Consider the following 16,099-nt stretch of genomic DNA (forward strand, 5'->3'; position numbering starts at 1 on the left):
ACGAACATTAGCTTGGATTTCTTGAGTCTGTACTTTTATTGTGACATATCTGATCACAGAATTATGACGTTGATCTTGGTGAGAGGGTCCTTTTAGTGTTTGGTGGAACAACTCAGGTGTCTAACGTGTAAATAGGGGGCCCAACCAAACTTTGCTTTTATGCAGGTCTGGGCTTGCAAAGCAAATGTTTAATGTTTAACTGTAAACCTTCATGTTGGAGAGGAGGTAGGGATACAGCTGTCAGATGGAGTTATCATTTTTTTAAACAACATTATTAGTGCATCTCAGAAAATTAGAATATTGTAAAAATGTTTGTTATGTCCCCACATTTAGTTCAAAAAGGCAAGCTTTCATTTATTATATATGCATTACATGTAAGGTGAAATATATTGTCTTTTCTCTGTTATAATTTATATTATTGCATTTTTTGACTTACAAAAATCTTTTCAGTTTGATGAGTCCGCCAGTATCAATACTGTGTCTAGTTCAGCACATGCAACCACTGTTCAGTAGCTCAGCGATCTTCCCCAATCATGAGGAAGACTGCTGACTTGACAGTTGTCCAGAGCCACAGAAGGTCATTGCTGCATAGATTGTCTGTCGGAAAAAGTGGACAAACAAAAAGGATGACCAGTCTTCAGATGATTGTGTGTTAGAAGAGCTTTGCAATCAGTGGACTGTAGCTGGTGTTAGTGCATTAGGAGGCACCACAAGCAGACATCTTTAGGAATAGCGGGGAACAGTCACACACTAATTTTTTGCACTTCATTTTGAAATTAAGGTGGTAGAGCACACGAGTCACATACAACTCACTTTGATCTTAGGTGCGATGGCGCAGTGACATTACAGGATAAATGTGTAAAATTACAGAAAGAGTTTGGGTAGTTTATTGCCCAGGCTGTCCTGTTTGTTTGTTTTTTAATCATTAATTCACAGAAATGTTTCTTCTGTGAATTATTTTACTGTGGACTCACAGAAAAATAAATAAATAAATGAAAAATTAAAAAAAACTTACATGATTTAATTTAATAATTTGGTGTAGTATTAATGGTATTTATTTTGGGCGGTGGTGAGGTCTTTACCAATAGGAAAAGCTTTCAAACTAAAAGTTCAAAAACTATCCTCCACTTAATGTTTTCCAAAGTCTTTGCTGGGCTGATCCTGCTCCCTGGGCCTTATCGTTGTTTGGAGGAAGAGTGGGAGAGGCACAGAATCCAGTGGGAAGTTTCCACGGTCTGTGATGATGCTGATGTTGTTGGTGGCTGGCCCACTGTGTGTTATGAAGTCCAAAGTCAACACAATCGTCTTCATGGTTCCATCTGCTGACATGCTTTATGGAAACACAGATCTCCTTTTCCAGTAGGACTTAGCATCTACCTCCAGTGCCAGAACTGCTACCGAATGTTGAACACCTTATTGTGTTTCATTGGCCAACCAGCTCCTGACCTGAACCCTGTAGAGAATTCATCTACAGGGTCAAAGCCACCTGGGCTTCAATAACACCTCAGCAGAGCCACGATGCACTAATGCAGCAGTTCTTGGTAAAGGAGTCCAAACAAAAAACTGAGTAGAAGTGAACAAACTTTTCAAGAGAAAAATAGTCGGAAAAACTGGATTTCTGATTTTCATGAGCTTACATGAAGATCATCAAGTTGGGGGGGAAAAAAGATTTGAAATATTTCACTTGAAGTATGATGAATATATAAGGTATGAAGGCTTACATTCTCTGACGCACCACAATTTCCCTGTGAAATGAACAAATGTTCTAAAGGGCAACATGTCATTGTAAAAGTGAGACATACTTTCCACACACTCACTGAGGCTCAGAATAGCAACATTATAATCTACATGTAACCCAACAATGACCCTTTGAAAGCAAATAGACACCCATTTAATACACCCACACACCAGCTTATACATAAAGTGCCAATATAAGCATTTTATTTCTATTGAAAAGAAAATTACAGTGACAATCAGGGTCCTTTAATAGGAAGGGCTAAATGGATTGTCATGGCAAAAAAAAAGAAGAAAAAGGCAAATGCTGAGTGCAAATGTGCCACACTAGTCACGACGTGATTGGGCTGAAAACTCTCCACAAATTACTGACGATTGCTCGGCTTGGATATAACGAGGTGGTGATGGCCAACAGCCTGCGCTGGAGTCACTCTAAAATAAGACATGCACCATTAAAATAAAGTAATCTTTTTTCCTATAAAAGTCATTTCAAACGTTTGAATAGAACATAAAGTCCTTGGCGGCAAAACTGAAAATATCATTACAGATTAGTTTCTTTGCTTACTGGATTTCTCGTCGGTGCTTTGGAATTAACCTCCTGAAGTGGCGCCAAACTGCACAGCCCCCCCGTCAATATTTCAGAGCAACGTATATCTATATGTTTCTTTCAATGTAAACAAGTTAAGGCCAATATTGTCGTCAACAGACAATACATTTATAGTAGCAAACAGTTTTAACAGTTGATAAATACGAAAAGCTACAACAGCAGAATCTCTCATTAGGCTCATTTCACTACACTTTCCCACAGCACGCGTAAAGGCTGGAAATTTGGGACACTTTCCGACTTACACTTTCTTTACCTGACACCTCCTAAAGATCTTCAAGCTTTTTTTTAAGTTTCATTTCCCCTAAGCCACCAACAAAATCTTCCACAGATTGAAACTTCACGCAACAGAAGCAGCTGCGTAAGACTTGGTGGGACAATCGTTGACATTCTCTCAGAGCTGTATTTTGGCAGGATATTTATGAGAGGATACAGAGAAGGAGAATCTCTGCATAGGCTGAGCTCCAGTGCTACTGAGGACTGCTGTGGTGGGGACACTCGCAAGCCAAAGTAAGAGGTAGGGTGGGGGCTACAGTGGGTTGATAACTGTTGTGTCATCTGCGTGAAAGATCACTTTGAAGACGTATAACAAATGTTGGTGGCTCTGAGTAGAAGTCGGTGATGGAGGGAAACAAAATTATTTCCTCATATGCATGATCTCTCGTTAGCTGGCGACATTACAGAGTTTTACACACTCCCATTCTTTTGCCTTTAATACAATGCCATATTGCACCTCAGCAGATCTGAATTAACAACAAAAGCAATTCCTCCTCTAATTTGACACATGTATTTATATGCTGTATATGTATATGTAGAATACATATACATAAAAAAGCAACCCATCAGGAACAAATCGGCCTCTACAAAATATGGTGAAGTTTTTTCATTTTGTAATATGGAACAGGCTTTGCTGGTACACTTTTATCTATCCTTTAGACTTACATTTGAAATGTCACACTAAATTGATTATTATATGTAAAAGAATCCTGCTAAAGGTAAACACCACCTTTTCAGATATGCAAACTTAACTCTGTTGCAGTGATACTCTAACTTTGGGAGCTTATATAAATGTGATTTGGGTTTTTTTTAGGGAAAATGGACAAACTGAAGGTTGATGACTCTTGTGCTGACCAGTGTTTAAGCTAAATTAAAGCTGGACCCATTATGATTAATGATTGATTTAAAAGGAAAAAACAGTCATGGGGCATTGGCTTCTTAATCAAGGCATGCTATAAGAAGTTTGAGACTTCAGAAAAACTGGATAGGTGATGATGGTATGTCTTGCTTGACTGAAAATTAGGCGAACATCCACTAGAGGGTCTACTTGGCCAGGGTGCTGTTGCATTGCTTTGTTGCCATATAAAAGTGTTGTGTTGGCAGAGCCTCCGCAGCAAAGGCTCTGTCTGTGCCAGAAATGTTTGGGAGGTGTTGAAGTATACAAAGTTGGCAACGTGATCACTCACCGATTCTTACCAGTGACGTGAAAAAGACAGAGATGGAGTCACGCTGAGGCAACGAAGGGCACGCTTTGGTGAAAGTGATACGGACAAAGAGAAAGAGAGCTTTACAACACGAAGGGAAGGACACAAACACAAAGACACATCAGTGAACGTCATGACAGAAGCGGGGAGGATCACTGAAGGAGACAGGCACATGAACATAGCAGTTTTCATAAAGCCTGAACTCGAATGACTTTGGAAACTAGAAAAGTAAAAAGGGAAAAAAACAAAATCAAAAGATCAAAACTGACATTGAAAATATGCATCAATATAAAAAAAATCCACAAGAATAGCAGAAACAGGATAACACTTCAGAAGTCTTAGCTGTGTCGTGAGAAAGAGCTGTGATTCTTTGATTCTCCCTGTATGTAAAGTGTTTGCTTCCTTCATTGCATTGTATCTCGCCAGATAATTGTCCAGCAATGGCTGTGTAAACAAAACCTCCAAAAAAGGTGTGTGTGTGTGTAGTAGATATATATCTGCAAGTGTGCATCAAAGGGGTTTGGCTGAGCACAACAATGCTAGTTCCTCTTCCGTTTATTCTGCGATTGGACTGCTGGCCCAGTTAGAGCTGTGGTAGGCTGGTTAAACCCTTAGCCATCAGATCGCCATGTCTGGTGCGCCTCCACTTCCTCTGAGACGACTAGCAGGAGTTCACAGTTCTTCCCTCGTAGCTGCTGGTGGAGAAACTTCCTGAGAATGTGATAAAAATCAAACAAAGAATGACATTTTTTTAAATTAAAGTGAAAGTGATTAAAGTGAAACAACAACAACAAAATTAACAAGGTGTACGCTGATGTAAAGCTTCAATGAATTATTTTTTAGCCCAGCAGAACAAGTTGTAAACCACAATACAAGTTGTAATTCAAGTTGTTCAGGTTCAGTGAATAGCTTGAAATGAACTGCCAGAGGTTAAAAAAAAGTAAAGGTTACCCAAAACTAAAGAAATAATGCAATTTTTCTTAAATGAATTATACTAAAAGGCCTTTTTCATGGAACATAAAATGGGTTAACAATTTAAACTGTTCTGCAGCAACGGAGGTTTATCAAGCCTTGAAACCTGGTGTTCCAACCCTCTGTCTACATAAACACTGGAACACACTGGATCCATACCCTCTTGAGCATCGGTTGAACAGTATTGCGCTGCATAAAATAGTGTGTTGCTACAAAAATGGTGAGAAAAAGGCAATTAATAATGGAAGATGTCTGGCGCACCCAAAGCCACACCTGAATCAGACGACAAGTTTCTGAGAGTTAACAGCTTGCGTGATAGGCGGCTCAGAGGACAACAGCTTCAAGCACAGCTTAATAGTGGTCGTAGTAAGCAAGTCTCAGTCTGAACTGTGATGAGGAGACTTCGAGCGGACAAGTTGCAGCAAGAAAAATATAGTTAAGACGTCAGAATAAGACAAAGAGGTTTGCCTGGCCATGAAACATTGCCAATGGACTATGGGCAGAAATCTGTGCCATCAGAAACTGAATTTGAATAAGTTAAATTTGAATTTGAATTGCTCAGATTGAATCTGAATTGTAACTTGAATAAATGCTTTTGAAAACCGAATTTGAATTAGTCTAATTTGAAATTGAATTTATGGTTTGAAAATGATCATCACTAAATTGAAATTGAATTTTATATTTTGAAAATGAATTGATTTGCTTTGAAACTGCATTTTATCCTTTAAAAATTCAGCTCTCGAATAATTTCAGTTTCACTTCTCACCATTCAGTTTCAGTTCTACAATTCAATTTCAGTTCCAAAATTCAGTTTTTTGGAACTTACATCCGGTTCCGGTTCAAGCGCAGATTAATAGAACTACGTTTTACTAGCGGACCGAAAGTGTTACTGATGGGAATCTACAGCGTCTTGAGCTGAATTAAGACTTCAGAAGTCATTCGTCATGTCGAGTGACCAGCGGATGAACTCTCAGGTTGGTAATAAATGTACTACATGTATAAGAACAAGCGTCATGTTAACAAATGATAGCCGTACGGTAACTTTTATGCTTATTGTAGCTGCTAGCTAAAAACGCTAATTTAGCGTAGTTTGCCCTGAATTCAGCTTTGACAACAAATATGATCGACTGTTTCTAGTAGAATTCCAAAGTTGTCATCTTGGACCCTCTCAGAGTGCCCCCTCTGTATGCTTGCAGAGACCCCTACAGTAGGGAAACATGCAAAACGGTGTCCAAACCTTTGTATTTTAGCTTTATTTATGTCTTACACAGCATCCCAACTCTTTAGCTAACTTAATAACTTTAGCTAAAGTGAAGTTAGTCTAATTCATTAGTGCAGCATTACTGGATCACCTCTGTTTGAAGTGATATAATATGATATACAACTTTCACTGTGTTTAACTACCATAATAATTCTACTTAATTAATTTTTTTTTTTAAACATACTGCTCCATTAATATGTTCGACAGGCTGAAGTTGTCGGGTCACCTCCTAAATCGACCATCTTTTACAGGTGTTTTGTGCCAGAAATGGAGTGTCCACTGAAGACTGAAGATACTGAATCTCTACGCCTTGCAATCCATCCCTCTTGTGCCTTCATCTAGACAAGAGACAAACTTAACCACTCTCATATGCTCTGTACCTACATCACCTTCCCTGACAGTCGTAGCTTGGCTCATCTGAGGGTGAAATTATAAGAATGTGTTATTTTGCAAAGTGCTCTCTAGGGTTCCTAAATAAAATATGGCATTGAGGTCTTTTGAATTAATCCCTTCTTCTGAAATATAAGAACCTCTCCTGGTTTTAATGGCACTTTGGATTTCCTTACTTTCTGTTCCACTCCCAACCCCAAATAGATGCTGACAAGCTGCCACAGTAACATGGAAGAGGGAAAGAAGTTGGAAAGGACTACTACAAATAAACCTAATGCCTAACAATGTAAAATAAGAACAATAATAAAGATAAGATGAAGTAACAAGTTTTTAGTTTTTTGTTTATTCCAAATGATCATCCAGATGTCTGTGACATGTGATGACAAACACCATAATGGAAGGCCTTAGTCATCACATGCTTAAACTCATATTTTTGCATATGCTGAACAGGCAGTCAGACATGCTGTAACTGTGGGGTAGAAAACAGCATAAACACCATACGGCAGGGGTTTCAAACTCCAGTCCTCGAGGGCATGGAAAAGTTGCATGACACTGGCCCTCGAGGACTGGAGTTTGAGACCGGGTTGAACTGCATGAAGACTCTGAAGTTTCTCTTCTCTTCTGGCAGGACAGGAATGTGGCCTTGTCCTGTGAGCCACTGTAAGGATGTACTTAGAGTAGAACTGGACTGTCACCAGCCTCAGGCTCTTCACCCTTTTCAAAGACAAAGAAGTCATTTAGATAAAATATTAGATATTGTTTACCTGTAAATGCACAAAGTAAATTTAGAAATGTAATTATTGTTAAGAGTGAACAAGCACTGATAGTGTAATCTACAGCTGTGGCCAAACGTTTAGAGAATGAGAAGTGTTGTTTGCTTATTTACAAAGTTTGCTGTTTCAGTGATAGTTGTATATCATATTATATCACTTCAAACAGAGGTGATCCAGTAATGCTGCACTAATGAATTAGGCTACCTATTCACTTTAGCTAAAGTTATTAAGTTAGCTAAAGAGTTGGGATGCTGTGTAAGACATAAATAAAGCTAAAATACAAAAGGTTTGGACACCGTTTTGCATGTTTCCCTACTGTAGGGGTCTCTGCAAGCATACAGAGGGGGTACTCTGAGAGGGTCCAAGATGACAACTTTGGAATTCTACTAGAAACAGTCGATCATATTTGTTGTCAAAGCTGAATTCAGGGCAAACTATGCTAAATTAGCGTTTTTAGCTAGCAGCTACAATAAGCATAAAAGTTACCGTACGGCTATCATTTGTTAACATGACGCTTGTTCTTATACATGTAGTACATTTATTACCAACCTGAGAGTTCATCCGCTGGTCACTCGACATGACGAATGACTTCTGAAGTCTTAATTCAGCTCAAGACGCTGTAGATTCCCGTCAGTAACACTTTCGGTCCGCCAGTAAAACGTAGTTCTATTAATCTGCGCTTGAACCGGAACCGGATGTAAGTTCCAAAAAACTGAATTTTGGAACTGAAACTGAATGGTGAGAAGTGAAACTGAAATTATTCGAGAGCTGAATTTTTAAAGGATAAAATGCAGTTTCAAAGCAAATCAATTCATTTTCAAAATATAAAATTCAATTTCAATTTAGTGATGATCATTTTCAAACCATAAATTCAATTTCAAATTAGACTAATTCAAATTCGGTTTTCAAAAGCATTTATTCAAGTTACAATTCAGATTCAATCTGAGCAATTCAAATTCAAATTTAACTTATTCAAATTCAGTTTCTGATGGCACAGATTTCTGCCCATAATGGACCACTGAAGACTGGAAGATGGTATTATGGACTGGATCAAAATTTGAAATCATCACACAAGATATTTGTACGGCATCAAGTAGGCGAAAGGACAACTGTCAAACATGGAAGAGGAAGTGTGATGGTCTGGAGCTGTTTTGCTGGACCCAGTGTCGGTGACTTGTACAAAGGGTGTTACCACAGCGCCATGCAGTACCCTCTGGTCAGGGGTTCATCCTACAGCAAGATGATGACCCAAAACATAAGTCCAAGCTATACCAGAGCTACCTCAGGAAAAAAGAGCAAGACGGTAAGCTTGAAAACATGGAGTGGCCAGCACAGTCTCCAGACTTAAAGCCCATCAAGCTGGTTTGGGATGAACTGGACAGAAGAGTGAAAGCAAAGCAACCTACTGCCACACATTTATGGGAACTTCTGCAACAGATATTGTAAGAACTTTTTGAAGAATATTTAATTTCTATTGTAGAAAGAATGCCACGGGTGTGTTCAGCTGTTATATCTGCCAATGGTGGCTACTTTGATGAGTCAAAAGTTTAGAATACATTTTGGTCTATAAATTGATTCCATGATTTTTTTTTTTTTACTCCAATTGCTTATTTCTACTATGCTTTCATCTTAGAGTGCAATGAGACATTAAACTGCATAATTTTCAATTCTAAAACGTTTGACTGGTAGTGTATGTCTGATTAAACCGTGTCTTTTCCATGCATGCTCAACTTGCACATAGAGGCTCAGGCAAATAGTCTTTTGCACATTTACAACCACATGCTAACATGTTCTTTTTTAACTTTATATTTACTGTGTACACTGAGGGCCATGGGAGCATTGCGATTTCAAATTCCTGTGTATAACTCTACATATGGTCTTCAACAATAAAGCTGACCTTGATTTGACTTTGTTAGTATGTGTATAGAATGGGCAATGTCACCAAGTTTGTCAGAGTAAACCACGGTGTGCCCACCACGAGACTGCTCGTAACAACAAACCTAATCAAACACTTGAATTACCCTTGACCAGCTGAACATGGACATTTTAAAGAAGCTAACAAAGGAAAAGTGATTAAAGTGAAAGCTATCCAGAGCTTAGAGTCAGCCTCGGTATGATCAGTGAAAAACCCCAAAAAACATTAAAGCAGCCAACAAGGAAAACTTGTTTGGTTAAATGTATAATATATATAAATATTTGTTATTGATATATACATATCAATAACATATCAAATATATCAGGTAAAAGTGGGTGTACAACAACCCATTTTAAGTTGTTTATTAGTTAGTTATTTGTACCTCTTCTTAGTAGCAGGGCTCTTTATTTTTATTGCTTAGGGGAGAGAAGATTCTGCAACGCGTGCACCAGGTATAGCGGAATGGTTCGGTTTGTCCCCAGTATACCTTTTTTGCTTTCTTCTGACCACTACTCATGCTAGGGCCTTCATCTGGGCTGGAATTTTCTCCAGGACGCAGGTCATATTGACTATGTTTTCTTTTAAAATATTTATCTATTGCTATTTCACGCTGCATTATCTCACATGACTATTATGTCATTTCTTCTTTATTTTCTTCTGTTTTACTGGCAGTTGGCAGCCCATTTAATTAGAGCAGGAAGTTGTACTGCCCTCTAGTGGAAGAGAATGTACCTGTTCTGCCCGATCGCTTTGAGCAGCGGTCCCCAACCCCCGGGCCTCGGACCGGTACCGGTCCGTGAGTCGTTTGGTACCGGGCCACGAGAGTTGAGGCTCAGGTGTGAAATGTATGGTTTTCAGGGTTTTCAGCGTTATTTTGTTATCGTTTTTATCGTTAACTCGATTTTCCTGGGTCTTTTCACGTGTGTTATGAATAAATCTTCTTTTTTTCGGTACCGGTACTAGTTTTATTTTGTTGTATTTATCCGCGACACCCTAAAGGCCGGTCCGTGAAAATATTGTCGGGCAGAAACCGGTCCGTGGCGCAAAAAAGGTTGGGGACCGCTGGCTTAGAGTACTAATCAGGTGGAACCAGATTATCTTCCACAGCACACCTGATCATTTCTTGGGAAACACTGGTCTACAAGACACAGCCCTCTGCCCTGACCTCTGTCTACACTTTCTGATGAGTTTATAATCTCACTCATTCATTTCAGGACATATGTAATAAAACATTAAGACTATATGGTAAAGTTAGGTCATTCTAAGTAAGTAGCATGAGGTTTTATCACTATAATAGATGGCTAGAACATTTTTGTGGATCAACATGGCTGTCTTGGGCCTTTACAGATCCTCGAGTCATCTAGAATCGTTATGAGGTACATTTCGTCATGAGATGATGAGCTTGATGGTCCGTGCGGCTGTCCGCGTGCCTCTATCGTCTACAGATTTTACATTACAATGCAATAACTATGCATGCACCCCAGGCAGCAGACTTCAAAGAACTTCAACAGGAATAACTACTCAGCTGTGATGCATTAGTTGTCCATGTACATGCAGAGCATCATCAAGGCTTCACACTTACTTCTAACATGGAGCTAACTGTACATTTCTCAGCTAGATCCTCTCCACTGGCACATCTATTAGTTTTTAAAACTTCATGACAACAAAATTATAAAACAACACAGCTGCTGCTGCTACACATGCACACACTCCCCATCCCTCTCACCTGAGCTCATCCGGATTGCCAATTGGTTGAGGGCTACGTAGCTTGGAGTCCAAGTTGTAGTAGACTCCTCCCACCTCTCTGACGCCTATCCAGTGCTGGCGCTTAAGCGGCAACCGGAGGGGCCCCCAGCGCAGATTGGACGGTACGTTCAGGATGAAGCCCTCCACGTTGGACAGTTCAATATTGCCAACATCCCTAAAAAAAATATATATTTTTAATAATAACAATAACAACAACAACAATATTAGTAACACTAATAATACATATATATTACATGACTATTTGAAAATATTTGTATTTACTTTTTTTAAAGATTTTTTTTTTTGGCCTTTATTGGATGGAGACAGTGTAGATTGAAAGGAAAGTGGGGATTGAGAGAGAGGAAGACAAAGGGCTGCGGGTCGGACTCGAACCCGGGCCTACTGCTCTCCAGCCATACAGCATTTTTGTTACCTGTCATTATTTGGGCTTGCATTTACTTGAGCAATATATATATATATTTATTTTTACATTGAAACTTTCAGCTATGTTCAGATAAAATGCACTTACAAGTGTAGTCACAACACAAAGGTCCATTCTAAGTCAGGAAGTCGAGAAAAAAAAACCCTGTGATAAACCATCCGCAGTAACAATCACAAGCAAAGCTATTCAGCTATGTACAGGACATCGCAAGAGACTGCGTAGAATACCAGAGAGAAGCATTCTTGCAGCCAGAAGTTTAAACAAACCAGGAAGGCGTATCCATTTTCAAATGAAACAAACAGGTTATATGGCACACATGCTTACGGCACTGCAAAGCACTCTTGATTTTTTATCAGTTCCCATTGATGACTGTAACGAACACTGTGTAACTCAACTGCGCTGACCTTTGTGCAGTTTGTGTAGCGACATGTGTTGCAAACTTTGCATCTGTCAAAATTCAAAACTGTCATTAACTGGCAAACGAAGACTGAAGTGGAGACTGTGAAGTTTTAGTGCTTGAATGCCTGCCACACCTACGCTCCAGTATCAGAGCACACTTCTAAACACAGTTGACTGTACACTGATGATAATACTACACGAGGACAACGATCAACCAATCAGATTTAATAAAAACTCAGAGTTTGTGGGTTTTCTGCTCCAGAAAGAGAGCTAACTTAAACTCGGGGTCTATTATTGGAGTAACAGACTCTGAGACCGCTGGCAGGTTTTCTTCAACAAACTCTGAGCACATACTGAAATGTATTAATTTAAGAAGTTTACAAATATTATAATCCCACTGATATGTTAGCTTAGTATTTGTTCTATTTAACCTGAGTGCTTATAGAATTGATCTTTTCATCTGTGATTCTGTGGACAATAAGTCATCTCTGAGGCTGTCTGGTGAGGGTTCTCGTTGAGGGACATTCACATTTCTGGATTAAAACGAAGGCTCTGCGTTTTCTTTACCCAATGCTGGTACCTTTTTTTTTATTACACATGCTGAACTGCTAGAAAAAACCTCAAGAGGTTTTTTTAACCTGCTCTGTGGATCAGGGCACCAGATTTCCTTGTCTTATCAATCACTTGTCCTCTCATAAGTGACCTTATTATTTTGCTCCCTTCCAAAAATAAATGATATTTATAAATACTCCAGTTGTGGGTTGGAGCTTTTAAGCACACTTTTTTCACCGTGGTCCAAATACTTAAAAATATCTTGGCTGCAAGTGTTTACCGCATCAAAAATCCCCTGTGAGTAGAGTTATAAAAACAGCCTCAGGTCACAGGAACTTCATAAACATAACCAAAGAATAAAAAGAAGTCATGTCTTCTCTTGTCGAGAAATCCAAAATGAGAGAGCGCTTAAGTGCTAGTCCATTCATCGCGTTGTTTTCTCGCCTCAGTCTCCAGTTAACGTGCCAGCAACCGAATGTTTACAACATGTAAGCATGTAAAGCCTTAGTTACATGGAAAAAAGAGGTGAATCTCCACTGTGTTATGCCAAACAACAACAGCGCGCATCTGCAGAGCTCAAAAAGAGAAAAACAGGAATGGGTTTTATCGATATAGCAAGTCTGTGTTTGGTGCTGCTGTCAACAGTCATGTAAGACTGATAATGAAGGAAGAAGGAATGCTGATAAAACCGACTCAAACTTTATCAACCACAGGAAGCACTGACTAATCACAGGGATCACTCAGGACCCTGCTGATGAGGTGGCTGAGGTGCAGATGAAAACAAGGGGTGCCTCCTTTTTAGTATTGACAATATATGTGCACTCTAGCGAGATAAGAGAGGAACAAGTGTAAACAAGTACAGATAAGCAACAATAGACTGATTGCTTTTCTTTGGTTTGGGTTTCCTCAGCCTAACATTGACTATTTTGGGAAACAATCAGGGGTAGAAGTCATGAGGCAAATTGCAGTTACAACGTAAGCAAATGGAAATAAATCTATTAAATCAATACTTCTACTAGATTAAATATGATTTATCCATGCTAAGGCTTCTTTTGTTGCTACTCCTACATACCTTCTTTTATCCCACCAAACTGCCTCAAACCCTCGGGTCTGCAGGGCTGCCATAATGACATTGACGTCATAGTTCCCGTTTCCCAGCATGCTCTTTTTGTGAGGCGTCACCATAGTGCTGGGAGAGAGCCTGCAACAAGTCGACAAAAGGGATCGTCCACAGATCACTTAGTCAGATTGTATTTACGAAACATTTTATGCACACCTTAACACTTTTAATCCACATACTGTCTCACCTCTGGTAGATCTCCTGCAGGGTGTCTCGGCTGAAGGCTGTCCCATCCTGGAAGACGTTATTGAGTGCGTGCAGGGCACACAGCTCCCGCCGTTGCTTTTCGTGATAAATGGCCGGAGGCACCAAAGAAGCTTGGGGAGGAGCTGGCGAGGTGAGTGAAGAAGAGGACGATGAGAGATCTTGCTGCTGAGTTTCCCTGGGATCCCTGGACCTCTTCTCCTCTGCTCCCACCACCGCCTCCCCTCCTCCTCCCCCTCCACTTCCTCCACCACCTTTCTGTTTGCTGACCTTCCAGGGCATGCACCCCAGCTCCTGCAGGCTGCCTCGCCCCTTCCCCTTCCACTCACCGGCTGGATACGGAGCACTTCCCATCCCTGGATGTTCACCACCGCCAGCGCTGTCGCCGCCCCCACCTCCACCGGTACCTCCTTCAGCTCCACAACTACTAATGTCAGGACACTACATGAACATCATGACAACCATTTGCGTGATAACCTCTCAGCCACTTGGAAGAGAGGAGCTTGTATCTGGAGGGAGGGTAAATGAGACCTGTGGCTCTCAAACACCGCAAAACCTTCTTTCTGTCTCTTTCCCACTAAAGGACAGATGTGCAGAAAGATCGCTATGAGTGACCAAGTATAACCAGCAAAGATACTCTAGATACTCCAAAATGACAGACTAGTCCTCCAAAAGCACAGCGGTGTCATCAATCATAGTGCCGTCACTCTTTGCGTTTTCCACTTCCTCCATCCTCTATGTGCTGACAGCTCTTTCCATCTAAAGCCTATAGCTTAGCAGGTCTTTCCATCCTCCAAGACTTGCTGACGGCAAAGCTACAGTTCCACAGGAACAGAGGAGTCACACACTGTGGAGAAAAATACAGTCAATAAGCAACTGAAATGCAAAAAATAAACACACTGTATTAAAAAGGAAAGGAAGGTCACGTGTTTTTCCTCATAATTTAGCTATTACACATAATAACACAAGTCCCCAAATCACACCTCGGATATGGTTGGTTAAAGAATAGCTGCCAAATCGGCCTAAACAACACGGTGAAGCACCACTGAATACGCTGTTACATTATTTAGAGCTTCAGTTGGTCAGCAGAGCTCAAATGAAGGGAAGGTAAACATTTCGAGCAGCTTTGAACTGGATAGAGGAAGCAAGCTGTTCACTGAGCTAGCAACATTTGACAAGAGCTACACGTTAATGTGAAGCTTACACAGCGTTAAGGAGACATAGCAAATATATTCCCCTAATAGCAGGAAAAGAAGGTTTTAATCCGTGTTAGCAGATATCTGGCGTTGTTCTTACTGCTGCTCTACGTGACTCCGTGTCTCCAGCAAACACAACCACAACGCCTCCTTTTATGATTTATAACTTCATTTTCTCTCGCCGACCACTTCCCCGCCCGTTACCTGCCGCTGGTGTCACAGCTGGGCTGCCGTAAACCGGTCTAAAACCCGAGTCTCCTCTGTCCTTTTCCCCCTAAAGGGTGCTCAGACCTTTGTCTTTGCCACTTTTTTCCTGTTGTGGCTCTCTCCTGTCTCTTTCTCCGTCCGTGCAGTCGCGGACATGCGCAGTAGCGCCTCCCTGGCTCCATATTGCTGTCACCGCCTGCGTCAGTAGACTGGAGCAGATCCTCCCCCGAGACTGCCAAAGCCTACCTTTCCCACTTTGTTCTCACCTGTAGTGCGCTTTTCATCACAATACTGCTGCACAAAGGGTTTAAATACGTATGAAAATATGTTTTACCATAGGAAACATCACCTGCTGTCTTCTTAAAGCAGTTCCAACTCTTAAACTTTACTTCATGAATGGGTCATACAAATGAGGACTGCTTTAGCCTCCTTTAGCTTATTGTTTAGCTTTGTCATTTTTGATTTAGTCTCACAACATAAAATTTGCCAGTCTGTAAATACTTAAGCTGCTTAAAAGTTAGATATTTTCCACTTGGTGGGAACTTAAAAGAAAAAAAAAGTATTTCAGTTAAACAAACTAATGCCATATGCCTATGTCATTGTTCACTGGTTGAGCAAATTAATAGGACGGCTAAGTTTGAAATTTGTTTTTGGTACAAAATCTTCCCAAGAGGTTGATTCTGTTCATCTGGATGTAGCGTTTTCAGTGGGAGAAACGTCTCAGCTGACTGCAGTTTCCCCCAACCTTATAAACAGTACCTTTTCACAATGACTGCAACTAGCACCACTGAATGAACAATGGGCTGTGAGGTCAGTTCCTTGATCACTGGCTGGGGAAAACTTGCAGTCAGCTGAGACTGAAGAAGTAAAATGAATGAGCGACGAAACGTTTCTCCCACTGAAAACGCTGTCCAGATGAACAGAATCATCTTTTTGGGAATTCCTTACCGGGATGATCAAGCATGCATCAAGATGTTACAAAAACTTGATAAAAAGTATATGCAATATGTGCAACAAATTAACAGGAAACAATTGATGTGAAACACAACACTGCCTCTGAAGCAGTCTTAACATGATGGCCTTCTTGTGTTGTCCTTCATTAA

At 40.3% G+C, this 16,099-nt stretch overlaps 1 protein-coding gene across 3 annotated transcripts; it reads right to left on the reverse strand.

The window, feature by feature from the left end:
• Positions 1 to 1,919: 1,919 nt before the first annotated feature.
• On the reverse strand, positions 1,920 to 15,134 carry josd1 (Josephin domain containing 1). 3 transcript variants are annotated; one of them, XR_014893572.1, is made up of 6 exons: positions 14,994 to 15,134; positions 13,577 to 14,440; positions 13,342 to 13,470; positions 10,857 to 11,051; positions 7,765 to 7,946; positions 7,024 to 7,156 (listed from the first exon to the last, which is right to left on the reverse strand). XR_014893572.1 is itself a non-coding variant. In XM_085283884.1 (5 exons), the coding sequence occupies exons 2-5, from the start codon at positions 13,945 to 13,947 to the stop codon at positions 4,431 to 4,433; spliced, it is 795 nt and encodes a 264-aa protein (XP_085140010.1). In that variant the 5' UTR covers positions 13,948 to 14,440; positions 14,994 to 15,134; the 3' UTR covers positions 1,920 to 4,430. The 3 variants fall into 3 exon arrangements, 1 of the variants encoding a protein (XP_085140010.1); XR_014893573.1 differs by lacking the exon at positions 14,994 to 15,134 and adding an exon at positions 14,890 to 14,988; XM_085283884.1 differs by lacking the exons at positions 7,024 to 7,156; positions 7,765 to 7,946 and adding an exon at positions 1,920 to 4,530.
• Positions 15,135 to 16,099: the final 965 nt, after the last annotated feature.

Source organism: Mchenga conophoros, linkage group LG8, assembly GCF_057382185.1.
Source record: "Mchenga conophoros isolate Kocher_MC1m ecotype Shallow Benthic linkage group LG8, M_conophoros_male_GT1.1, whole genome shotgun sequence".
NCBI lineage: Eukaryota > Metazoa > Chordata > Actinopteri > Cichliformes > Cichlidae > Mchenga > Mchenga conophoros.

What these genes read in the sequence shown, in the direction of transcription:
- josd1 (XM_085283884.1), bottom strand. Translation starts at nt 13,947, where the DNA reads ATGGGAAGTGCTCCGTATCCAGCCGGTGAGTGGAAGGGGAAGGGGCGA. An exon ending in CTGCAGGAGATCTACCAGAG is followed by an intron (nt 13,471 to 13,576) that starts GTGAGACAGTAT and finishes GACTTGTTGCAG; the next exon opens with GCTCTCTCCCAGCACTATGG. An exon ending in GTTTGGTGGGATAAAAGAAG is followed by an intron (nt 11,052 to 13,341) that starts GTATGTAGGAGT and finishes TATTTTTTTTAG; the next exon opens with GGATGTTGGCAATATTGAAC.